This window comes from Dipodomys spectabilis, unplaced genomic scaffold, assembly GCF_019054845.1.
Source record: "Dipodomys spectabilis isolate Male_0828 unplaced genomic scaffold, ASM1905484v1 ptg000004l, whole genome shotgun sequence".
Lineage (NCBI taxonomy): Eukaryota > Metazoa > Chordata > Mammalia > Rodentia > Heteromyidae > Dipodomys > Dipodomys spectabilis.
Window position 1 is genome coordinate 3,221,627 of NW_024870681.1, and position 25,514 is coordinate 3,247,140.

A 25,514-nucleotide genomic window follows, 5' to 3' on the forward strand; every position below is an offset into this window, starting at 1 on the left:
GTTCTATAGTAGTACTAAACCTTACTACAGTAGACTTTTCAGGACATAGCAATATAAAGGCTGTTTGTTGTTCATTCAGAAAACACTGAATGAACTGCTGTTTCTTTATCACGGTTGTGGCTCCATCTACTCAGTATTCCATTAATTGTAAGATATACACAATGGAGATAAATATACTCATTACCTGTCTTATGTAACTGTAATCCTCTGTATATCACCTTTACAATAAAAAAAAAAAAATCACAATATGGTGGTGCTTACAAGTCTTTAATAAAAAAAAAGTAGAATCAAGCATTTTATACAATGCATACATTCTTAATATCTGCAGATATGATAAATAACAGAAGGCAAACATAGCTATTGCTAACATAGGTATTGCTTCTCTTTGGCCAGTTACCAATATCATTTTCTGCAAAAATTCAGTATTACAACAAAACATGTTTTTAAAACAATTGTCCCTTAGTATAAACAAAATATTTAGCAATAATACAGTAGGTATATTCTTCAAATTGTCAAAAAAAAAAGTGTAATACTTTATACCACAGGGGTAAGGAAGGTAGTAAGATAGCTTTCCAAGATTAAAACCCACAGTACTGGGGGGCAGGATGGGGGGAAATACCCTTTTTCTAGTATAGCTTAGCTTAAAAAAAAAAAGTGGTAACTGAATTCTACTCATGACACACCAATCCTAAGGAAAATAAAGTCCTTTCCCTATATAATAACTGTCTCACACCTGCCAGGTCAGTCTGACCCACCCTCCCCAATCCATTTTATATGAAGCCATTGAGCTTTTTTATGTCAATATTATCATCTCAGTGTCCCAAATTTAAAAAAAAATTCCTTACACTTTACAACAGATAATATTTTTGGCTCCACTGAAGCAGTATATACAGGTCAGAATTCCAAACTCAAAAAGCAAAAGGGTCTATCAAACACATAGCAGCTTGTGTCTAAATATATACATATATGCATGTTTTCACAGTCTTAAAAAATTACATTTGATATGTCCAGAAATATTTCTATGGTCTATAAATAACATTTTTGAAGTTCAACTAATGAAAATGCAGAAGAATGTATCAAATTAAATAAATCTTTTGAATGTTTAACACCAGACACAGAAGTCAGTAAAGCTTGAGGTTTGTATAAAATATATTCTGTCAGTCCCTACAAGTAGGGAAGGCTGTCTTTTAAATACGATAGGAGAGATACTCCAAAACTTTGGAAGGAATTGGCAGCTCCTGAACTTCTTGAGTGGGCATCACTCTGCGGATTGACATGCGACACAAATGCTGAAGGCTAGGGACTTGCTTTGGAGTAGCCCAAAAATACACACTTCCATCTTGTGTTCTAAACAGAAACAAAAAAACCACAAGCTCAGTCACTCAAGTCCATGCAATATACCCACAGTTGAAGAAAGCATATCCAAGGCTATATGTCAGAATCAACTTCCACCTTAAACTCTAATTAAGGAGAACTATCCAATGATGCATTCTATGACAAGGCAGTAACAGACTTTATAAAAGCACTTATGCTAGATTTACTGACAATAAACTACTGGATCCCTCACCTAAAGCCACCTTAACTTGCTCCTTGAAGAAAAAAGACAAACATATTTATTTACCCAGCAGCTAAAACACTGCCATCAGTGGAAAAGGCACAGCAAAGACCATTGTTCAAAGATGCAACATGTACTGGACAATCTTCATCAATCCTCCAGAATCTCACCATTCTGGAAAGGAAATCAAAGTATTTTAATAAGTATCTGAGAGTAAAACAAACTTTTTTCCTTTTTTTTCTGGTCCAGTCGTGGGGCCTGAACTCTGGGCCTGGGCGCTGTCCCTTAGCTCTTCAGCTCAAGACTAGCACACTACCACTTGAGACACAGCGCCACTTCCGGCTTTTTCTTTTTGCTTATGTGGTGCTGAGGAATCAAACCCAGGGCCTCATGCATGCAAGGCAAGCACTCTACCACTGACCCACCTTTCCACACCTAAAACAAATTTTTAAAAGCAAAAAATGCCACGTTCAAGGCACAAAACACACATCACTCCAACAGGCAATTGTAGTAACCTGATTTATAAAACAGTTTAGACTATACCAGTTGGTAATTTGAATTAAGTCCAAGAAGATATAACTGTCCTTCCTTTCCAGAATCCAGCCTGTATGTAATATGCAAAACTACAAGCATTCACTAACTTCTTACATTGAAAATAGGAGAATCTGTTTTACTCTCTCCTAGTCACACCATCTCCTAAGGTCTTATCTAGAGGAAGGCACATTTAAACCCAGTTTGCTATATTAAATACAGACTAGGGGGGCAGGGAAGGTGGCTCAGTGGTAGAGTGCTTGACTTGCATACATGAGACCCTGGGTTCAATTCCTCAGCACCACATAAGCAGAAAAAGCCGAAAGTGGCACTGTGGCTCAAGTGGTAGGGTAGAGTGCTAGCCTTGAGCAAAGGAAGCTCAGGGACAGTGCCCAAGCCCTGAGTTCAAGCCCCATCTCTGCAAAAAAAAAAAAAAAAAGAGAGAGAGAGATGAAATGCAATCCTGAAGGTAATAATACTGGGCACTGCAGGTGGCTCATGCTACTCAGGAGGCTGCTATCTGAGGACCGCACTTCAATGCCAGGCAGGCAGAAAAATCTGTAAGATTTTTAACCCCAATTAACCACCAAAAAGCTAGAAGTGGAGGTATGGCTCAGCAAAAAGTTTAGGGATAGCACCCAGGCCCTGAATTCAAGCCCTACAACCAGCACATATATACTTACACAAAGTAATAATAAGGGGCTGGAAAGGTGGCTTAGTAGTAGTTTGCCTAGCATGCATAAAGCCCTGGGTTCTATTCCTCAGTACCACATAAACAGACAAAACCAGAAGTGGTGCTGTGGCTCAAGTGGTAGAGTGTCAGCCTTGAGAAAAAGATCAAGGACAGTGCCCAAGCCCTGAGTTCAAGCCCCAGGACTAGCAAAAAAAAAAAAAAAAAAAAAAAGAAAAGAAAGTGAATAAATAATTCATGCTTACTTGTCATCAGCAAGGCTTGCAATATGCAGTCCATCATGACTAAAAGATACAGATCGTACCCATCGGTCATTTGCTCCTCCAGCAAATATTGGTGTAGGTGGGGGAAACAGGTGCCTAAAGTCAAATACATGTCTTGACAATCACTTTAAGAAGGAAAATTACCCAGGTACAAAGTACATTTGACTTTGAGTAAGACTAATGGCCTTAATTAATACAACTGAGAAGACAAAGTAGAGCTAACATATCCACACTGAATGCCAGTACTTGGAAAGAACTACTAAGATTAAGTTCAATGGTGGGTGTTTGTGGCTTATGTCTGTAATGTTAGCTACTCAGGAGGCTGATATTTGAGCACTGAGGTTCAAGGACAGTAAAGGCAGGAAAGATTCTTATCTCCCAATTAACTAGCAAAAAATTTTGGAAGGGGAGCTGTGGCTCAAGCACTAGCCTTTGAGCAGAAAAGCTCAGGTAATGCATCCAGGCTGAGTTCAAGCCCCAGGACTGGTACACACACAATTAAATCCAACTTGGATTTTAATTATTTTTTTTTCCCTCAACATGAAACTCTAAAATATTAATTATCGTTTCTCCAGAATTGGGTATTATTAAATAGCAAACCTGCCTGGGCAGGTCACGCCTGTAATCCTAGCTACTCAGGAGACTTAGTTCTAAGGATCATGGTTCAAAGCCAGCCCAGGCAGGGAAGTCTTTGAGACTCTTATTTCCGATTAACAACTAGAGCACTAGCCTTGAGGGGGAAAGAGCTCAGGGACAGCCCGCAGGTCCTAAGTTCAAGCCCCACAAAGGAAAAAACCCTGTATTATGAGAGCCAAATTTAATTTTCAATAACAAATGTTTAATTATGATCAAGTGTAATTTTAGGTTTCATATGTGATTCTAATTATTCATACTTCTTAAAGGCCACAGTGATCCCAATGATATTTCCGATAAAACAATTCATGATATACCCACCCAAGTTCCATCAGAATGTCCCCATTATGTGGGTCCCAGATATAAACTCGAGTATCATAAGATGCAGTAGCCAGTAATGCTCCATCAGGAGAAAAGTCACAAGCTACCACATCATGGTGATGTCCTTCTAGTTTTCGTATCATGGTATATTTATCCATATTCCAAAGGAAAACCTGCAATAAAAAGGTAAATGTTATAGCTTCATTTAGACTCACAGAGGACCAAATAGTACATTTAAACTACACTGATAATTAAGATTACATTAAACATAAATTACGAGTTTAAATTAAACATTTTAAATTATGAGTAATTTAAAGAATATGCTCAGTGTCATAGATTAAATCAATCTTTAAGTTAATTAAAGCAGACATGCAAATTCTACTTCAAATGTTTCTGTTAAATGTTAATTTTAAAAAGGCCTAAATGTAAAGGCAATGCAATTTAACCAAAGTTATACTGAAATCCATTTATTCCAAAAACTAATTAACTAAGATATACAGAAACAAATAGGGTTAAGTACTACAAACCCCTTTCTCTTTTTTTCCAGCAACTACCAAATTTTTTTTAAAAAATATACAGACAGAAAATGTAAGGTTAACAAATTGTTACTCCATTGGCATCTCCTTTGAGATAATCACTTGTTTACAATACGCTTGGATCACCAACGTGAGCCTAGGAAGAGAAACAGATACTGCAAGCAAAGAGAATTTTCACAGCCAAATGAAATTACTTTGGCAAATAAGGATGTTAAACCACATTATAATATGAAAATGCTATTTTGTTAATATAATTACAACATTTCTGTGAACAAAGATTTACCACTTTTCCCCAAACTGACTACAATCAGTCAAATTGCAATACAAAACAGTTAAATTACTTAAGAACAAGTTCATATACAGTTTCAGAATCGAAACATCAGTAGTTAACTGTGCAGAATAGCCCTAACTAGTATTCAAATGTTTTACTTCAGGCTGGTAATTAAATGTAAGCTTGGAGATGTAGAATTACTCTCCTTGGAGTAAGCAATCCTTTTGCTATTTTTTCTGCACAGACAAAACATTATTTCCAAAGGAAAACAAGTACAAATTTTAAATTGAGTCAGATTTAAGGTATTTCTAGCATCTTAAAGAACTAAAAAAAAATAGCATAGAGAAACCATTTGAAAACCAGTAACTTTACATTAAAGTGGTTTCACTGTCAGACTCCTAATTCCATCAAATTGGAATATCAATTTACTTAGGAGTCAATGGGTTTTTACTATGGGGGAAATTATTCTTAAAAAGAAAAAAAAAAAAAAAAGAAAGAAAGAAAAGCAGAAAGTGGACATCGACCAGCACCTGTGTACGTACAGTACACCTTGCAGCCGAATGCAAGGTTACTTCATCCTATGGTAAAGGTCGCCCCCAGCCCGGTAGCCAGAGATGCCACTCTTTCTGCCCAGCTAACACCATTGTGCGCCTGTGTGCGAGTGGTGCCAGCATAACCTCAATCACACCAATATTGCTGCCACCACCTGTGACAGGGAAAGCAAGAAGCATATGGAAAACACACAGCCTAAAATAGCAATGTCAACATCTAGCTTTGTTCTTCTTATAATTTTTAAATAAACTGATTATTCTGTTCTAAAGTTCCAACATTTATTATAACTAACGTATCTCTTGGCAAAACAAAATGCATTTAAACTAGCCTCCACCCCCCACCTCCCCATTAACTCAAAGTATATGTATTTGGACCATAAAAATATAAAACTAAGATTCTTTAACCAACACTAAGAGCTAGCAAACAACTAAAATAGTTCACTGTTCACTGTAAGCATAACCCTCCTAAGAGTCACTTTAAAGTTTCTGGGTATGCTATATAAAACAGACAATATTAAATTTTCATCTATACTTTACTCTAGACCATATATGCATGCTACTTCTATTATGTCATTAAATGTTCAGGAGAAGCTAGGAATCAAAATTCAAAAGCAGCAAACTGGATAAAAAACACCCAAAAAACCCAGGGAAGAAAATTAACAAAGGAATGTCTTAACATATGGACTAGATTTCTTCTACAACACATATACAAGCCTTTCTAGATCTTTCAAAAAGGAATGTCTTAACATATGGACTAGATTTCTTCTACAACACATATATAAGCCTTTCTAGATCTTACAAAAAGTAAACTTGACATACCCTCAATATACAAATATTATCTTTAAGAGCAATTTGACTTCTCACTTAAGAACATTTAATTTCCTACATGCAAATTGTACCCTATCATGAAATAAAAATTTAAGATATTCATGACACCGAGCAGGCTAAACAGTTACTTAAGATTTAAAATGATTATACACACATTATTATAATGCAATCCACAACAAATATACAAGAACTTTGACACATACTGCTTTACTGGCGCCCACTGAACACAGCATAGAAGAGTCAGGAGAAAATGCACAGCTGTACACCCAGTTCTGATGTCCCCTCAACACTTTCATCATGTTTCCTAAGAGAAAAGGAGTATTGGGTCAATTTTAGATGCATCTTAAATGATAAACCTTTCGAAATAGCAGTATTTTATAGTTAAAAACAATGTATTTGTAAAAGAGGTTGGCAATATATACCAGCTGCCTTTTTTGTTTTTGTTTTTGGTTGATTGTCCTAGGGCTTGAACTCAGGGCCTAGGTGCTGTCCTTGAGCTTTTATACTCAAGGCTTGTACTTTGTACTTTAGCCTTGGAGATAAAGAGTCTCCAGGACTTTCCTACCCTGGCTAGCTTTGAACTGTTATCTTTAGTTCTCAGCCTCCTCAGTTGCTAGGATTACAGCCATGAGCCACCAGCATCTGGCTCTGGCTGCTTTGCCTTTTTTTTTTTTTTTTGGGGGGGGGTCCGGTTGTGGGGCCTGAACTCTGGGCCTGGGCACTGTCCCTCAGCATTTCGGCTCAAGGCTAGCGCTCTAACACTTGAGCCACAGCGCCACTTCACAGTTTTTTTCTTTTTGCTTATGTGGTACTGAGGAATCGAACCCAGGGCCTCAGTCATGCCAGGCAAACACTTTACCACTGAGCTACCTTCCCAGCCCATGCTTTGCTTATTTTTGTAAATAAAATTTTGCTACAATACAACCAACCCCATTTTTTATGTTGTACTACTTTGACAGAGAGACAGCATAGTGTACAAACTTAATCAACTGGGCTGGGATGTAGCTCAGTGGCAAAGCGCTTGCCTAGCAAGCGCAACGTCCTGGGTTCGATCCCCAGTACCAAAAAAGAAGACAAAAAAAAAAAACCAGTTAAAAAAAAACTTAATCAACTATTTAACATCTAGCCCTCTATCAAAATGCCTGTGGCTCCTGAAGACAGAATTTAGTTCAATTTTCTTATTCTACAAATGAAAGATATAACTTGAACATTCCACAACTGGGTATAGAGAATATAGCTCAATAGAAGAGTACTTGTCTAGCACGAATGAGATACTGAGAGTATTCCCCAACATTAAAGATCTGAAAATCTTCAAAATGCTTTTTCATCCTAATATTCTGTGTCTTTTTTTTATTTTTTGAGGGCTTGAACTCTGAGCCTGGGCGCTGTCCCTCAGCTCTTCAGCTCAAGGCTAGTGCTCTACTACTTTGAGCCACTGCCCTACTTCTGGTTTTCTGGTGGTTATTTGGAGATAAGAGTCTCACAGACTTTCTACCCAGGCTGGCTTCGAATCACAATTCTCAGATCTCAGCCTCCAGAGTAGTTGGGATTACAGGTGTGAGCCACCAGCCCCACAGCTATTTTTTTGTATGTTTGGTCATCGATGCCTGAACTCAGGGTCTTCCTGAGGCAAGCACTGTACCACTGAGCCACCTTCCTAGCCCTGCAGCCTGGATTTTTGCTGCTTAATTGTAGATGAAATCTCAGACTTTTCTGACCAGGCTGACACTGAACTAGGATCTTGGAATTTCCTGAGTAGCCAACTCACCTAGCTTAACTCATGTTTATTAGAACTTATTTAAATTCTGATATGCAAATAGTTTCATTAGATTACTAAATTTGTTGCTTCATCATGAACTTAAAATTTCACCAAGGAAATTAATAACCCACCTCACAATAAAGTGAAATAAATGAACACTAACACAGACCAGTTATGTTTAACCCTAAAACTGACCTGGAATTTGTTATCAATTAGATACAAATCTCTCGGGTTAATTTCTTAATAGTATCAGACTGTTGGGCTCTCAATCTGACTGTATTTATGTTTTTAATCTGTATAGGAAAGAGGCCAAAGAATTCAACAGAGAAAAAAGAAAATCTTGATTACATGTCTTATTTTTCTGAGACATAGTCTATGTAGACTAAGCTGGCCTCGAATTTGTGACCATCCTACCTCAGCCTCCTTAGGGCTGGAATCACACTAGCACCACACCCAGACCACATGTCATTCTAAAGTCTAATCCCCATACTTCCCACTAGTAATATTAAGAAGCAAATCCCTTTTCACAGTTCAGAATAAAGACATACCATCATCTTTCAGGTCCCATACTCGGAGAGTTTTGTCTCTTGAAGCTGAAACTAGAATCAAGCTTCCATCTGGAGCAAAAGTTAAGTCTCTGACCACTTCAGTATGATCCACCAAATTAAGGAGGAGTTTTCCTAAATATGGGAAAATATAGAGGACAATATTAATATACAATATATTTTACCAAAATTGACTTTTGAAAGCCAGAAGTCTAACTACTTTTTAAAAATAAAGAGAAAATCTGGGCACTGTTGGCTCATGTAATCCATGCTACTCAGGAGGCTGAGATCTGAGGACTGAGCATCAAAGCCAGCCCAGGCAGGAAAGTCTGTGAGACTCTTATCTCCAATAAACCACCAGAAATCTAGAAGTAGCACTATGGCTCAAGTGACTCAACTGGTAGAGTGCTAGCCTTGAGCTGAAGAACTGAGGGACAGCGCCCAGGCCGACTTCAAGCCCCATGATGGACAAAAAATGTTCTTACAGCACATATCGTTTACAATATGATTGGGGCTTGAACTCAGGGCCTGAACACTGTCCTCTGTCCTTGAGCCTCTCTATGCTCAAGGCTAGCACTCTACCACTTGAGCCACAGCACTACTTCCAGTTTTTTCTATTTATGTGGTACTGAGGAATCCAACCAGGGCTTCCTGCATGCTAGCCAAGCACTCTACTAAACCACATTCCCAGCCCTACAGTATGATTAAAAAAAAAAAAAAAAAAAAAAAGGTAAAAAAATTCCCTTCGTATTTCCTTGGCCTTGGATTACTCCTGGACCATCTCCTGTTAAAGAGTTTTGTTCAAAGTTGGATGCTGGTGGATTATGCCTGAAATCCTAACTACTCAGGAAGCTAAGAGCTGAAGATCAAAGCCAGCCTAGGCAAAAAAGTCCATGACCACCAGAAAACTGGAAGTGGAGCTGTGGCTCAAAGTGGTAGAGCACTAGCCTTGAACAAAAGAGCTCAGGGGGTAGTGCCCAGGCCTGAAGGTCAAGCCCCATGATAGGGGAGGTGGAGTGGCAGGGAGTATTTTTTTTTCCCCCAGTCATGGGGCTTGAACTCTGGGCCTGGGCACTGTCCCTCATCTCTTCAGCTCAAGGCCAGCACTCTACCCACTTGAGCCCCAGCACCACTTGTGGCTTTTTCTGTTTATGTGGTGCTGAGGAATCGAACCCAGGGCCTCATGCATGCAAGGCAAGCACTCTACCACTGAGCCATCTTCCCAGCCCTGGCAGGGAGTTTTGTTCACTAGAAAACCCACAATTATTGCCTGGATATTTTCCCCCAACAATCCAACTGTGGCTTATATCTCTGGGCCCGAATGTTGGCCCTCAGCTCTTCAGCTCAAGGTGAAGGCTCTACCACTTGAGCTACAGTGCCACTTCCGGTTTTCTGGTCATTTATTGGAGATAAGAGTTTCACGGACTTTCCTGCCCGGGTTAGCTTTGAACCTGAATCCTCAGATCTCAGCCACCTGAGTAGCTAGGATTACAGGCATGAGCCACCACCGCCCGTTTTTTTTGTTGTTTTTTTTTTGCCAGCTCTGGGGCTTGAACTCAGAGTCTGGGCACTGTCTGAGCTCTTGCTCAAGGCTGGCACTCTACCACTTGAGCCACAGTACTACTTCTGGCTTTTTCTGTTTATGTGACACTGAGGAATGGAACCCAGGGCTTTATGCATGCTAGGCAAGCAGTCTACCACTAAGCCACACTCTCAGAAACTCAAGGCTTTATGCCTACTAGGCAAGTACTATCCCAAAGAGCTTTATCCCATGTCCTTGATCTTCCTCCCGCCCAAGGATCAAACATTCACCACCAGCTTAAAAACTTTTTTTTTAATTGAACTGCCCAAAGAATTAACTTTCAACCTACCTAGTTAGATTTTGGTCACTAAAACCTTCTGGAGATTAATGATTCTTTAAACATGATTTACTTCAAAAGACTAAGCTATCATTAAAAAAGTATATAAGAAGCTACCTTGCTATGATAATCATTAACTCAAATTCTACCTTATACATGTACTCATATTAAAAGTAGTATGAACTTTATATTGCTTTTCTAAAGTTAGGGGCTGGGAAGGTGGCTTCTCAATGTATTAAAGATCTCAACTCGGGCTGGGAAGGTGGCTCAGTGGTAAAGTGCTTGCCTTGCATGCATGAGGCCGTGGGTTCGATTCCTCAGCACCACATAAGCAAAAAGAAAAAAGCCGGAAGTGGCGCTGTGGCTCAAGTGGTAGAGTGCTAGCCTTGAGCTGAAGAGCTGAGGGACAGCGCCCAGGCCCAGAGTTCAGGCCCCATGACCGGACCCAAAAAATAAATAAAGATCTGAACTCATATTCCAATGCCTATGAGCCGGATTCATAAAAAAAAATCATGTTTGCTTTAAAAACTGAGCTCATACCTGTATATACATCCCATATTTTGATCCGACCATTGTTTAATCCTGTGGCTAGGAGAAGCTGATCTTGTCCAAATCGGAATCGATGCCATTCTATATTTACACAGCGACTCCGTTTTTCTGGAACTGAAGACCCAAAAGCAAGACTCCATACTATGTCTCCACAGTCTATAATATGTTCACGAGGCTTATTTTTCTGACCACCATCACTGTTTTGTCTTGACAATCTTAAACTGCTTGAATTAGTAACATTCTTGGTGCCATGCAAGAGACTAAAAGGAAAAGGTTAAAAGTGAATTTTACTCCAGACTCTTGTAGATATTCTGTTTGTTAAAATAACTTCAACACAACTTTAATGATACTGAATAAAGAAACAATCATACAGACAGATGGGAAAGCTGTAATTTGAACTAAGTGGAAACTACTAAATAAATTTAGGTCATTAATACAAATTCTCAGTAGTTAAGATAAAGTTTAATAATTAAAATACACACACACACACACCTGCAAAACTCCAAAAATCTTAGAAAATCACTTTTTTTTTTTCAGTGATGGAGCCTGGGCACTGTTCCTAAGCTCTTCCGCTCAAGGCAAGTGCTCTACCACTTGAGCCACAGCACCACTTCTGGTTTTCTGGTGGTTAATTGGAGATAAAGTCCCACAGACTTCCCTGCCCAGGCTGGCTTTGAACCATGATCCTCCAATCTCAGCCTCCTGAGTAGCTAGGATTACAGGCATGAGCCATTGGCACCCAATGAACTACGAGAAAACAGGAAGTGACACTATGGCTCAAGTGGTAGAGCATTCACCTTGAACGCACCCAAGCCCAGAGTTCAAGCCCTCTGACAAAAAAAAAAAAGGGAGTGGGGGGGCAAGCTCTGTGGCACACGCCTGGAAGCCTAGCTACTCAAGAAGTTGAGATCTGAGAATCTGTTCAAAACCAGCCCTGAGACTCTTATCTCCAATTCACCACCAAAAATTCCAAAGTGAAGCCGTGGATCAAGTGATCGTGTACTAGCCTTGAAGAAAAAAAAAAAAACCTTAGGAATTCTTGGCTGGGGGAAAAAAAAAAAAAACGGGCACAGGTGGCTTATGCCTGTAATCCTAGCCACTTTCCAGAGGCTGAGAGTTGAGGATCATGGTTCAAAGCCAGCTCAGGCAGGGAACGTCTGTGAGTGTCTCATCTCCACCAAAAAACCAGAAGTAGAGCTTACAGCTCAACTAGTAGAGTGCTAGCCTTAAGCAAAAAAGCTAAAGAACAGTGTGTAGGCCTTTAGTTCAAGTTCCTAAACTGGCATACACAAAGATAATAAAATCCCAATTATCATAATCAGTTTCCCATACATTTAGACCTAAATGACTATGAATATAACATGAAGGTCCGCTAACAATAAAAGTAGGACAATTAAAGTAGGACTTACAAGTTCTTAAGGCACTGGGACCACGGAACAAGCTTTACTGTACGATAGCCTTGTGACCAAGCAAAGTATGAGCCATCTGGAGCAAAAGCAACAGTCCAATTTTCACGACCACATTTCTTGTCAAAAGGAGCTGCTGGAGCTAAAAGTTCCCCTATGGTACGCAATCTCACTAAAGGACAAAAAAATACAAAATATCATATATAACAACAAAAGAGAATGACTGTGTATTACTTCACGATTCACGGATTTTCTTTTTTCTTCTTTTCTTTGTGGCGGTACTAGGGGTTGAACACAAGGCCTTGCTCTCACTTGTCTTTTCCATTCAAGGCTGGCACTCTACCAGTTAAGCTACGCCTCTGGTTCCAGCTTTTTACTGATTAATTTGGAGACAAGGCTCCCATGAATTCGTCTGCTGAGGTTGATTTCAACCCTCAGATCTGCCATGGCTCTATCACCTGAGCCATGCTTCCAGTCTTCACTTTTCTTCTTTTTTTGCCAGGCCTGGGGCTTGAACTCAGGGCCTGGGCACTGTCCTTGAGCCTCTCTGTGCTCAAGGCTAACACTCTACCACTTGAGCCACACACAGCACCACTTCCGGCTTTTTCTGTTTATGTGGTAGTGAGGAATCAAAATCCAGGCTTCATGCATGCTAAGCAAGCACTCTACAACTGATCCATGTTTCCAGCCCTTCACTTCCCTTTTTCTTTTTGAGAATGGTCCTTGGTAGGGAAAAACAAAACAAAACAAACTTCCCTCACCTCTAGTGAAAGTATTCAGAATGAAAGTCCTCTAAAATAACTATTTTCATGTTTTGGTAAAGGTATTCTCCTAGACAGGCACTGGTGGCTCACATGTATAATCCTAGCTATTCAAGAGGCTGACAACTGAGTGAGAATCAAGGTTCAAAGCCAGACTGGGCAAGAAAATTCATGGTATCTCCAATTAGCTATTAAAAAAGCCAGAAGTAAAGCTGTGGCTCCAGTGGTAGAGCACTAGCCTTGAACATAAAAGCTCAAGGACAGTGCCTATGACTGGCACACACACAAAGATATTTTCCTAAAATTTCCCTATGCAAGGTTTTTTGTGTGTTTTGGTCAGCTGTGGGGCTTAAACTCTGGGCCTGAGCGCTGTCCCTCAGCTCTTCAGTTCTAGGCAAGCATTCTACCACTTGAACCACAGCGCCACTTCCAGTTTTCTGGTGGAGATAAGAGTTTTATGAACTTTCCTGCCTGGACTAGCTTTGAACTGTTATCCTCAGATCTTAGCCTCTTAGGCTTATATAGGAGTACAGGCATGAGCCACGGGCCCTGCTGAGATTTCTTTGGAAAAAAAAAAAAAAAGAGGTTTCAAGAAAACTGGGTGTGGGCTGGGAAGGTGGCTCAGCAGTAGAGTGCTTGCCTTGCATGCATGAGGCCCTGGGTTCCATTCCTGAGTACCAAATAAGCAGAAAAAGCCAGAAGTGGTGTTGTGGCTCAAGTGGTAGAGTGCTAGTCTTGAGCTGAAGAGCTGAGGGACAATGCCCAGGCCCAGAGTTTGGCCCCATGACTGATCAAAAAAACCCATCACCAACAACCAAAAAAAAACCAAAAACTGGGTTGATGGAGAGGCAGGCAACACCCATTTCCAAAATGTATTCTCAGTATCACTTGCAGTTGAATGTATATTCTATCCACAGCTAGTACGGCAATTGCCATGACACATGCTCAGTATTTACCAACCAAAGCTCATGTACACCATCCATGGAGCCTGAACTCTGGGCCTGGGCACTGTCCTTCAGCTCTTCAGCTCAAGGCTAGCGCTCTACCACTTAAACCACAGGGCCACTTCTGGCTTTTTCTGTTTATGTGGTGCTGAGGAATCGAACCCAGAGCCTCATGCATGCAAGGCAAGCACTCTACCACTCAGCCACTTTCCCAGCCCTCACATTCCATTCTTAAATGACTTTATTTTATGTTCCTTGTTCAATTTTTTTTTTTTTTTTTTTGCCAGTCAGTCCTGGAGTTTGAACTCAGGGCCTGGGCACTGTTGGAGTTTATTTTGCTCAAGGCTAACACTATACCATTTGAGCCACAGCACTACTTCGGGCCTTTTCTGTTTATGTGGTTCTGAAGAATCGAACCCAGGAGTTCATCCAGCTAGGCAAGCACTCTATCACTAAGCCACATTCCTAGCCCTTGCTCAATTTTTTATATATTAACAGATGAGTATAGGTCTTAAAAAAAAGATTAAAAACTTAAAACATAAAAACTTCTCTATGATATTCATAAATAAGACCTATTTTAATACAGCTAAAATTATCAGAAATTACTTTTTAATGACACAAAAAGCTTCCTCCCACCCCTTCAGTCCTGATTCCATTGAGAATAAACCTAATAATCCTGCTTTATATGACACACACTTATATGGAAAGCAGCCACGACATCAGCAACAGATTCTTTTTGCCAGGCTAAACTATTTCTAGTCATTCCTTTGATCATAGAATTAAGTCCATTCTCCAGCTTAATCTCACCATACTTTACTGGATAAATTCCACTTAGTAATGGACTTCATCAAAGTGGCATCCACTCTATATATGTCAACTTAACATTAATTTTTCTGGTAGTCACGTGACTTTCAAGACAAAACTCACATCTGGTGAACCTCAGATGGTTGCAGGATGATTTTTAAATACACAAATGACTTCAGAAAGCGTATGTTGTTCCAGGTTTCTTTATACTTTTCCAAGCTCACAGTCATATGCATGGTCATTTCACTAGTTACTATTGTTTTTGGTGCCAGTCCTGATTTAATGACTTGGGTAAGTGAAAGGCTGCTTGCCTTGGGAAATGGACCCCATGACACAATAGCAGACAGTATCAGCTCCATAGTTAACCTATGAGTCACTAAACATGAGAACCAAACAAACCAGATCCAGCTCCTTCACATTTTTTCATGCAATTTCATACGAAGGGAGGAACTGTGGCAGTGCTTTGTGAAAGTGTAGTAGCTCAATGCAGTTGTCTTTTTATATAGAATTATTTAACCACACATGGAATCTAGCCTCTACTTCCAGTAAGTACTTGAGAAGCCAAATTCTGCAAGGCAACAATTAATGCTAAGAAAAAGGAAGAAAGTCCTTATTCATAGATAGTTACATAAAGCAATAAATGTTTAACCTTGTATCCAAATGATACTTCAAAAACAAAGAAACAAAACACTGGGGTTTAAAAATAAAAAAAAGCTGGGCACCTGTGACTCATGCCTGTAATCCTAGCTACACAGGAGGCTGAGATCTGAGGATGGCCAATTCAAAGCCAGCTCCGGCAGGAAAGTCTGTGAGACTCTTATCTCCAATAAACCACTCAGAAAACCGGAAGTGCCACCGTAGCTCAAGTGGTAGAGCGCTGGCCTTGAGCTGAAGAGCTGAGGGACAGCACTCAGGCCCAGAGTTCAAGGCCCATGACAGACCCCCCCCCCCAAAAAAAAAGCTTAGAAAAGGACAAATTTACAGACATTTGGCTTCAACTAGTAACTTTTTGCCTTATATTATTACCCAGGAAGTAAGAAGACAGCACATCAAATGCAAAATAAAAAGTTTTGTTTATTCTTTTTAAATTATGCTTAATGGATGGGTCTACCTTAGGCAGGTATGCTAAGAAGCTCTATCACCCCTTAGAAAAGATAGGTTTATCATAATGAAGTAAAAATACAAAACAAAGCCAAGTGCTGCTGGCTCTCGCCTGTAATCCTAGCTACTCAGGAGGCTGAGATCTGAGGATCATGGTTCAAAGCCAGCCAGGGCAGGAAAAGTCTGTGAGATTCTTTTTTTTTTTTTGTCGGTCGTGGGGCTTGAACTCTGGGCCTGGGCGCTGTCCCTCAGCTCTTCAGCTCAAGGCGAGTGCTCTACCACTTGAGCTACAGCGCCACTTCCGGTTTTCTGGTGGTTTATTAGAGATAGGAGTCTCAGTCTTTCCTGCCCGGGCTGGCTTTGAACCGTGATCCTCAGATCTCAGCCTCCTGAGTAGCTAGGATTACAGGCGTGAGCCACCAGCGCCTGGCTAGTCTGTGAGATTCTTATCTCCAATAAACCACTCAGAAAATAGAAGTGGCACTATGGCTCAAGCACTAGAGTGCTAGCCTTGAGCTGAAGGGCTCAGGGACAGTGTCCAGGCCCATAGTTCAAGCCCCAGTAGCAACAACAACAACAACAAAAAGAGAAAACAATGTCACTTGCAAGGAAATGTATGGAACTAGAACCAATCATGTTAAGTGAGGTAAGCCAAGCTTAGAAAGACAAACAGCAGGGCTAGGAAGGTGGCTCAGTGGTAGAGTGCGCTTGCCTTGCATGCCTAAGGCCCTGGTTTCGATTCCTCAGCACCACATAAGCAAAAAGAAAATAGCCGGAAGTGACGCTGTGGCTCAAGTGGTAGAGTGCTAGCCTTGAGCTGAAGAGCCGAGGGGCAGCACCCAGGCCCAGAGTTCAGGCCCCACAACCAGACCCCCCCCCCCAAAAAAAAGACAAACAGCAACCCAAAAAGCACATGTCCTAATATGCAGAAGCTAGATCTAGAATGTACTGGGATATGAAAAATTACATAGGATTCTAGATACATACACAGTGAGACCCAAAGAGAATACTCTTAGGAAACAAAGGCACAAATGCCAAAGTGCCTCTACATATTGATATAAAATATACATACTGAAATCAACTCCAAGATATGCAAAAAAGTCTTTTTTTTTGGGGGGGGGGGGAGGGAGGTCATGGGGCCTGGGCGCTATCCCTCAGCTAGAAGAGCCACAGCACCACTTCCTGTTTTCTGGTGGTTAATAGGAGATAAGAATCTTACAGACTTTCCTGCCCTGGCTGGCTTTGAACCATGATCCTCAGATCTCCGTCTCTTGAGAAGCTAGGAATACAGGGGTGAGCCCAGCTATTTTTTTTTTTTTAGTTTTTGATGATTATGTCTTCTTTACCTTACTATGTGTATTTACGTGTATATCTTTGGGAAGGGGGGAGGGTACAGAACTCCAGGGAAAAACAGTGAGAAAGTGCTGCTCCCTGGACATTGATGAAATTACAACTCATGGGTGGAGACAGGAGGGAGGGATCAGGAGAGAATGAGGGAATAGAAGACACTGCAAGAAAGGAAATGTGGTCATTACCTGACTCATGTAATTGTAATCCCTCCATACATCACCTCTATAACAACGAAGTAAATAATAAAGTTATTAAATCGAAGGTCAAAGTCACCTAATAATCATACATTGAACCTTGTCCTTAAAAGAACAAAAGTCCAAAATTCGGTTCGGATTTACCAGCCTACAAGACAAACCCTTTTGTCTACTTCGGGAAACACCAGCTCCAAGTATTTGGTAAAAGTAGCATCCATAAACTTGAAGATCAGGTGAGGTTCTCTGGCTCAGTGTCCTCTGCCAACTTTTATTTAACCCAGTCTAGTGACATCAGCGTGTACTAAGCATATCGGTCAAAGCACTGCACCAACAAATTTTGGAGGACTTAATTACTGTAAGGTGTTAAAACAGTGTCCCCGGGCAGATCTGGACCATAACCTGGAACCCCCATCGCCTGCTCTTTCTTTGGGCGTGGTGCGTGGCAGAGCTGGCCATCAGTCCGGTTAGGAGAAAGCCTTTCCAGACTTTGCTCTTGGGTACTGGGGCCTTACTTGTGTCCCCTCCACCCAACCATCTCCTCCTCCCGTAGGTACTGGGGAAGATCATTCTGAAAATTTCCTCCCTAAAACCTTTGGCTTTTTCTCTTTAACGTCCTGGTCTCTCTTTTGTTGCTGTTCAAATATTGCGTTGTTTTCAGGTTGACCTAGAGGAGAAGCCCAGGCTTCCAACTGCAGTTCAGAACACACGAGTTGTACTTTCCTTCCCTCCCTCCCTCCTCCGCCCCGCACATCATCATCATAAACTTGCGGGGCATCCGACCCCCCCCCAAGTTCGGAGCTGGGATCTCCAGGAAACCCCAGGATAAAGGACGTGCGCCGGTCATGGTGGATAACTCCGGGGTACCGCGGGGTACCGGGGGCGGGGAGGTGGGAGGAAGGAAGAAGGAGCGAGGCCGGGTCTGGGTGGGCGCCCGGCTCGCCCCACACCCCGGTCCGCACGCGCCCAGGTCCCACACGACGCTCCCCGGGCGCCCAGCGCGCGGCACACCGGGCTGCACCCACGCGGGACCCCGTCCCCCTGCTCAGCGGAGGCCCCACGCGAGGGCCCCCGACTCCGGGACGCTCCCCTCCCCGCCACCCCACGCGCACTCACCCACCGCCCCACTCTCCTCACCGATCTCATTCTCGTTGACCCTCGGGGGAAAGCTGGCCATCTATGGGGCACCGTCTGATTCCGGAGACGCGACGAGGACGCAACGACTAAGGGGAAAGGTGTGGGGGGGGCTGAGGGGCGTGACCGAGCTCGATCCCTCCGGGACCCTGAGACGGGAGGGGTGGGGCGGCCCTTGCGGCTTCTGCTGGCTGCCTCCGGAAAGCTCCGGAAGGTCACGGACCAAACTAGGGCGTCAAACACAGACAAAAGAACCGGGGTTCGCGGCGTCCCGACCACGGACCAGGACTACGTTCCAAGACCGTCGACCGCCAGCGAGACACTGAGACAAGATGGCGGGCGGCACGAAGGATAGCTGAGCGCTGGGGGCGTGGCCGCTGACGTCAGGGGCTGTAGCCCAGCCCCTGGACGCACACGACGTGCGTGCCCAAGCCCGCGCTCCGGGCCTCGTCCCGAGGTGGGGGCGTTGGCCGAGGTGGAAGCCAGCCGGGCGGGAGGAGCCCGACGGCTGGGGAGCGACCTCCCGACTGGCTGACTGTACACTCGACCTGCCCTTTGCGAATCGACGGGTCCTTGTAAAGGACAGGCTGGGAATTGCGTAATCTAGATTAGACCACAGCTGGAAGAGTGTGTGGGATTTAAACTAGCTGGACTGAAAAGAAGAAAAGATGCACGATTTGTAACTGGACGTGACCACTTCCCTACCCATCCCTTCCTCCCTCCCCCCCCAGTGCTGGGGAGCTGGAGATCACACGGATGAAAGAGATGGGATGTGAATTAGCATCCTTGGGCACCACACATCCTGGACCAGCTGGATCTTGGAAGAGCAGAGGTGACCTGAAATGATCATACCCGACGGTGGGCTGCCCTCGGCCTGCCTGGCCCCTGCAACGAGGCCTGGGGCAGAGGTGGTGATGTGCTGCGCATCCCAAGGTCAGCTCAAGACTCTACTTTGCTCCACAGGATGCCATAGAGCCTCACTCGACCGGACTGAGGAGTTACTGGCCTGATAGGTTCTCAACAGGTAATTCATTTGAGAGGAAGCCGCCTCGCTTGTCTTGAAGGATCTCAAAAGATAACACTTTGTCCAAACCTAAACAATTAATACAGTTCTCTGAAGCCCAAAAGGCAACAAGCTATGTAGTTTTCTGAAGATTCAGATAAAGCACTAAATAAGTTTTAAATGAGGAAGGAATCCTACAGGATCTTGTTTCTGAACCTACATCTTGATAAGAGAGGGTAGTGAATATCATCTCCCAGAACTAAAGGGAGGTGATGTTTACTTAAAGGGGCAACCAACCACAAATAAGACCAAATGCTAATGAATTGTTCTACAAGGGTTTGGTGCCCTACTCACCACCATTAACAACACTAACACACACCAAAACAAATATGCCAGTTATTTTACTGTTGTTCCCTATGCTTGTTAAATCTCAAAAGATGAAAAAGATTGCCACAGTTTGAGTGTATACTGCATGAGATAAACAAGGTTAACAGTCTGAGAAACAGGCATAGTTGAGCCTTGTTTTTGCTTTTTGGGCCTCTAATGTTGTTACAATAGCTCCTCAAGGCTAAACCTAAGATTTCACCTAAAATTAAAGTTTCAAATTAGAAGACTTGTGATGATAACTCTGAGATTTTAGATTTAAAGCTTAGTAATTTGTGTGTGAGAGAGAGACACCGAGAGAAAGAGACTCAGAAAGACAGAGAAAAAGAGACAGAGAAAGAGAGACAGAAAGAGAGAAAGAGTTTACTTGCTCAAGGCTAGCATAGCACTTGAGCCATAGCTCCACTTTTGGCTTTTTTTTTTTTTTTGTACTTAATTGGAGATAAAAAAAATCTCACAGACTTTTCTGTCAAGGCTGGACTCAAACCAAGACCTTCAGACTCAGCCTTCTGAGTAGCTAGGCTCACAGGCATGAGCCACTGGTACCTAGCTATTTTATCTTCAAGTAGTTGTGCCAATGGGTTTAAATTCAACATCAGTTTATGAATGCAAGGCACCTTGATCAATGTCACCCCTACCATCATTCTTCTCATCTGATCCACTCCCACCAATAGGAAAATTCTTTTGGCCATGGCAGTGTTGTTTTATCCCATCTTCTTTTCTACTTTTTCTCCTGACTTTGAATTTTTTGTGTGTGATGTTTCAGCACTTTTAAAGGAAGGAACAGAACATTAGGATTAAGTCCTCAGAGACATAATTTGATCTTAACTTACAACCCTACCCAAAAGGAATCACAGTGTAAACCATGGAGGGCTTCTAGATGTTTCTGCATTTCTGTCTGGGCAGCCTGCTCTTGGCAGCTCACAGGAAATTACATCCATATGAGTAAGCTGCGGTCATGTGTTTGATAGGATTTCCTCTGTTCACTGATGAGCTAACACAGCTCCATCTCTGTCTTCTCCATTCCCTCAAACTGTACAATTGCTCACAAGCTGTCTTTAACTTAGTTCTCCACTTTCAGGAGAAATCTTGGTAAAATGGAATATTCCATGATATGTTAGGGATTTTCCTGCTCCCAACCATTTTCCTCTTCCTCTGATAAGATTTTTACAGTTTTGTTTTTCTGAATAGTTCTGCCTTGTAAACATTCTATAGATATTGTAAGGAAAACAATCCTTTTCCAACTGCTTGAAAACCAAGGATTTTTCTGACTTGAGGCTATAATGGATATAAGCCTACAAAAACTCATATTGTGTGCCCTAGCTTGTTAGTTTCACATGGAAAAATAAATGGGTTGAAGGGATCATCTCCAATATTTATCTAGATTAAAAAAAATTCTGGGTATAAAACATTCTCACACATACTAGGCACACAATGCTGTAATTCTGCCACTAAGCTACATCCTCAGCACTTAGGAGTTGCTGTTTTGTGGTTGATCTTTCTCCTCCTCCTCTACTTTCTCTGCCTGCTCATCCTTCTTCCATGTTACTGGAGTTTGAACTCAGGGTCCTCTGCTTGTTAGGTAGGTACACTACTACTTGACCCCCTCTGCCTACCCTCTTTTGTGCTTTCATTATTTTTCAGATAATGATCCTCCTACTTATAGTTTCTACTGTAATTGGGATGACATGTATATGTCACCACATTCAGCTGATGGTTTGAGATCAGGATCTCACTAACTTTTCTCCCAGGGTGTTCCTAAACTATGATCCTCCTGATCTCTGCCTCCTGAGTAGCTGGCATTACAGGTATGAGCCAATATACCAAGCTCTTTTACAGATGATGAAACTGCTGTCCTCTTTTGCAAATGACTCTCTCACATTCACATAAATAGTGAAAAAAGGAAGATGACTGATAGTTTTTCTTATAGAAACTCGGAAGCTGATGTAGGAGGATCTTCAGTTTGAGACAGGCCTGATTTGTATTACATTGTCACTAGGGAAGAAAAGTGAAAGAAAAATATCTGGTAGTTTTTCCTCTGCACTGAATTTGGTATACATGTCATCTCAAGACAGATACAAGTTTGTGGAAGATACAGGTCATACTGGGCACCAGTGGATCATACCGCTAATCCTAGCTACTCCGAGGCTGAGATCTGAAAATTGTGGTTCAAAGCCAGTCAGGAAAGTCTTTGACCTCTTATCTCCACTAATCTTTTATTTTTTTGGTGGGGGAGGGGGGCTGTGGGGCCTGAACTCTGGGCCTAGGTGCTGTCCCTCTGCTCTTCAGCTCAAGGCTAGCACTCTACTACTTGAGCCACAGTGCCACTTCCAGCTTTTTCTGCTTATGTGGTGCTGAGGAATTGAATCCAGGGCCTCAGGCATGCAAAGCAAGCACTCTACCATGAGCCACCTTCCCAGCCCCACTAAACTATTTTTTTTTAATGCCAGAAGTAGAGCTTAGGCTCAAATGGCACAGCAACTAGCCTTGAGCAAAAGAAGTTCAGGGACAGTATCCAGGTCCCTAATTCAAGTCTCAGGACCAACATGCATGTGCTTAAACACTCACACGTGTGTGTACGCTAACGTGCACGTGTGTACACACACAGAGGGGCTGGGAATGTGGCTTAGTGATGGAATGCTTGCCTAGCATGCATGAAGCCCTGGTGACCATTCTTCAGTTCCACATAAATAGAAAAAGCCAGAAATGGCACTGTGGCTCAAGTGGTAGAATGCTAGCCTTGAGCAAAAGAAGCTCAGAGACAGTGTCCAGGTCCTGAATTCAAGCCCCAGGAGACACACACACACACACACACACACACACACACACACACACACACACACACACACACACACACACATCATGTCCTTTCCATCTTCATCTAAATGGAAGATAAAAAAAGAATGAGCCAGGTGCCAGTGGCTCAGGCCTATAATGCTAGCTACTCAGGAGACTGAGATCTGAGGATGACAGTTTGAAGCCAGCCTGGGTAGGAAAGTCCGTGTGACTCTTTTTTTTTTTTTTTTTTTGGGGGGGGGTTCGGGTCGTGGGGCCTGAACTCTGGGCCTGGGCGCTGTCCCTCAGCTCTTCAGCTCAAGGGCTAGCGCTCTACCACTTGAGCACAGTGCCACTTCCGGCTTTTTTTTTCTTTTTGCTTATGTGGTGCTGAGGAATCAAACCCAGGGCCTCATGCATGCAAGGCAAGCACTCTACCACTGAGCCAACTTCCCAGTCCCAGTCCATGTGACTCTTATCTCTAATTAACCCAGAAAACTGGAAATGAAGTATGAAGCTTTGGCTCAAAGTAGTAGAGCACTAGCCTTGAATAATAAAGCTCAGGGGCAGTGTCCAGGCCCTGAGTTCAAGGCCCACAACTGACAAAAAAAACAAAACACATTTTTTTTTTTAATTCTGGGAAAGGAGAATGTGATAAAGGGGTGAGATTGATTGTAATACAATGTAAACATGGGATACAGGTGTAAATATGTAATAGAGTATAAACATGAGGAAAATGTAATGATGTAATGTAACCTTTAAAAATAAAAACCTAATGTGTAGCCAATATGGCTGTCAAGCAGTAGGTGCTTAATCAACTTCTCTTCAATTAAATTCTTCCCTGATGAAGTCTGATTCTGTTTGACTTCAAGGAAAGTCATGTGTTGTCATGTGCCAAGAACCAAGTCAGGGTCAAATTAGATTTTGTTGTTGTTGTTTTTGGCCCTAGGGCCTGAACTCTGGGCCTGGGCATTGTCCCTCAGCCCTTCAGCTCAGGGATAGCACTCTACAACTTGAGCAATAGCACCATTTCTGGCTTTTTCTGTTTATGTGGTGCTGAGGAATGGAACCCATGGCCTCATGCATGCAAGGGAAGCACTCTACCACTGAGCCACCTCAAAATTAGATTTAAAATGAAGATCTCACCAGGTGCTGGTAGCTTACGCCTGTAATCCTAGCTACTCAGGAGGATGAGATCTCAGGATTGTGGTTCAGAGCTAGCCCTGGCAGGAAAGTACGTAAGACTCTTATCTCCAATTAACCACCAGAAACCCGGAAGTGGTGCTGTGGCTCCAGTGGTAGAGCACTCACCTTGAGCTGAAGAGCTCAAGGACAGAGCCCAAGCCCGGAGTTCAAGCTCCATGATCTCCTTTCAGCTTTGGTTCAACATGAAAATATCACTGGAGTTAAAGGTATAGTTTCAATCTCCAACACAAACACAAGAAGGAAGGAAAAAGAAGGAAAGAAGGAAAAAAGGAAGGGAAGGAAACCGTTGTCAGTATTAAGTGTCTCAATTAGAAAATAAAAGATTGTTGTAAGGGCCACCCCTGGATGGCTAGCAGACTCCACCCTCCTCGCAGCAAAGTCTCCACCCAATACCTGCATTACCTAGGCAACTGGCACACCTGGAAGAGGTCACATCTGAATTTGATGTGACCACACCTTTCTCCGCCCATACCCTAGATAAGGCCTAGCCCAGGCCCAGACACCCTCTCTCTCTGCTCTTTTCCAGCTCTTTCTCAGCTCCTTCCTTCTCTTCTCTTTCCCAGCTCCCTTCTCTTTCCTAGCTCTCTCTTTCACACCTTTCCCAGATGCTCTCTTTTCTAGCTCTTTTCTCTCTTTTCTAGCTCTTTTCTCTCTCCCAGCTCTCTCTCTTTCCCAGCTCTCTTTCTCAGGCCTTTCCCCACCGCATGGAGGACCAAGATGGCCTGGTGCCAGCCAGAACGATGAATAAACCGACTTCTTACCTGAATACCACGTGTGTGGTGCTGTTCTTACTCGGCTACTTCTTTTTAAAAACCTAACATGTGACTTTCCAGCTGATCCATTTCCTTTTTATTTTACTGATATTATTAATATTATATTTTTTTTCAGTGCTGGAGATTGAGTTCAGAGCCTCAAGCATCTCAAGCATGCTAAGGCAAGGGCTCTACCCCTAAACTATACCCCCAACCAAGTCCTACTCTCTATTATATCTATCTATCTATCTTTACTTATGGTGGTACTGTGGCTTGAACTCTGGAGCTTTTTATCACTAAACCACACTTCTAGCCCTGTTTTGTACTGGTTAATTGCAAGCTAGGGTCTTTCTCCCTGTCCAGACATGCTCTTGGGCTGGTATCTGCCTACTTTAGGCTTCCCATTATAGGTAAAATAATGAGGATGTGCTATTGTGCCCAGATCTGGCCTGATAGCTGTCATTTTCAGACTCAAGTAGTCAAGATTATAAGCATGAGCCATCAGTGCCTGGAGCACCTCCTATTTCCCCCCGTCCCCCCACCTAGTTTGAACCCAGAGCTCAGTCTCCAAGCCTTCTTAGCTTGCTTGCCAGGTGGGCACTTACCACTTGAGCCACACCTCCAGCTTTCTATACTTTTATTTAAAGAGAGGAATTAGCAAGTGCTAGAAACTTAGAGGAGAAACTAAAAATACAATTGAAAAGAAATCACTTTCTGGATATTGTAATGTCATTTTATACTAAAGCTGTTTTCCACTTAAAATTACTGTGTTCTACCATCAATTCATTATTCAAAATTGGAAGAGATTGTT

General features: G+C 42.4%; 1 protein-coding gene and 1 long non-coding RNA gene across 5 annotated transcripts; one reads left to right on the forward strand and one right to left on the reverse strand.

The window, feature by feature from the left end:
- Positions 1-251: 251 nt before the first annotated feature.
- Wsb1 (WD repeat and SOCS box containing 1) lies at positions 252-18,894 on the reverse strand. 4 transcript variants are annotated; one of them, XM_042691609.1, is made up of 9 exons: positions 18,587-18,894; positions 12,302-12,470; positions 10,884-11,152; positions 8,488-8,619; positions 6,384-6,484; positions 3,995-4,167; positions 3,023-3,136; positions 1,622-1,729; positions 252-1,347 (listed from the first exon to the last, which is right to left on the reverse strand). In XM_042691609.1, exons 1-9 carry the CDS (start codon positions 18,624-18,626, stop codon positions 1,188-1,190), a joined length of 1,266 nt encoding a protein of 421 aa, XP_042547543.1. In that variant the 5' UTR covers positions 18,627-18,894; the 3' UTR covers positions 252-1,187. The 4 variants fall into 4 exon arrangements, with proteins under 4 accessions (XP_042547543.1, XP_042547568.1, XP_042547562.1 ...); XM_042691634.1 differs by lacking the exons at positions 6,384-6,484; positions 8,488-8,619; positions 10,884-11,152; positions 12,302-12,470; positions 18,587-18,894 and adding an exon at positions 5,344-5,485; XM_042691628.1 differs by lacking the exons at positions 6,384-6,484; positions 8,488-8,619; positions 10,884-11,152; positions 12,302-12,470; positions 18,587-18,894 and adding an exon at positions 5,332-5,485.
- Positions 5,514-15,044, forward strand: LOC122117798. The gene is made up of 3 exons (XR_006149237.1): positions 5,514-5,717; positions 9,496-9,500; positions 15,034-15,044. It is a non-coding gene; the product is annotated as an uncharacterized LOC122117798 (long non-coding RNA).
- Positions 18,895-25,514: the final 6,620 nt, after the last annotated feature.

What these genes read in the sequence shown, in the direction of transcription:
- Wsb1 (XM_042691609.1), bottom strand. Translation starts at nt 18,626, where the DNA reads ATGGCCAGCTTTCCCCCGAGGGTCAACGAGAATGAGATCG. An exon ending in GGTCAACGAGAATGAGATCG is followed by an intron (nt 12,471 to 18,586) that starts GTGAGGAGAGTG and finishes TTTGTCCTTTAG; the next exon opens with TGAGATTGCGTACCATAGGG. An exon ending in GGCAGTGTTTTAGCTGCTGG is followed by an intron (nt 1,348 to 1,621) that starts GTAAATAAATAT and finishes GTTTCTGTTTAG; the next exon opens with AACACAAGATGGAAGTGTGT.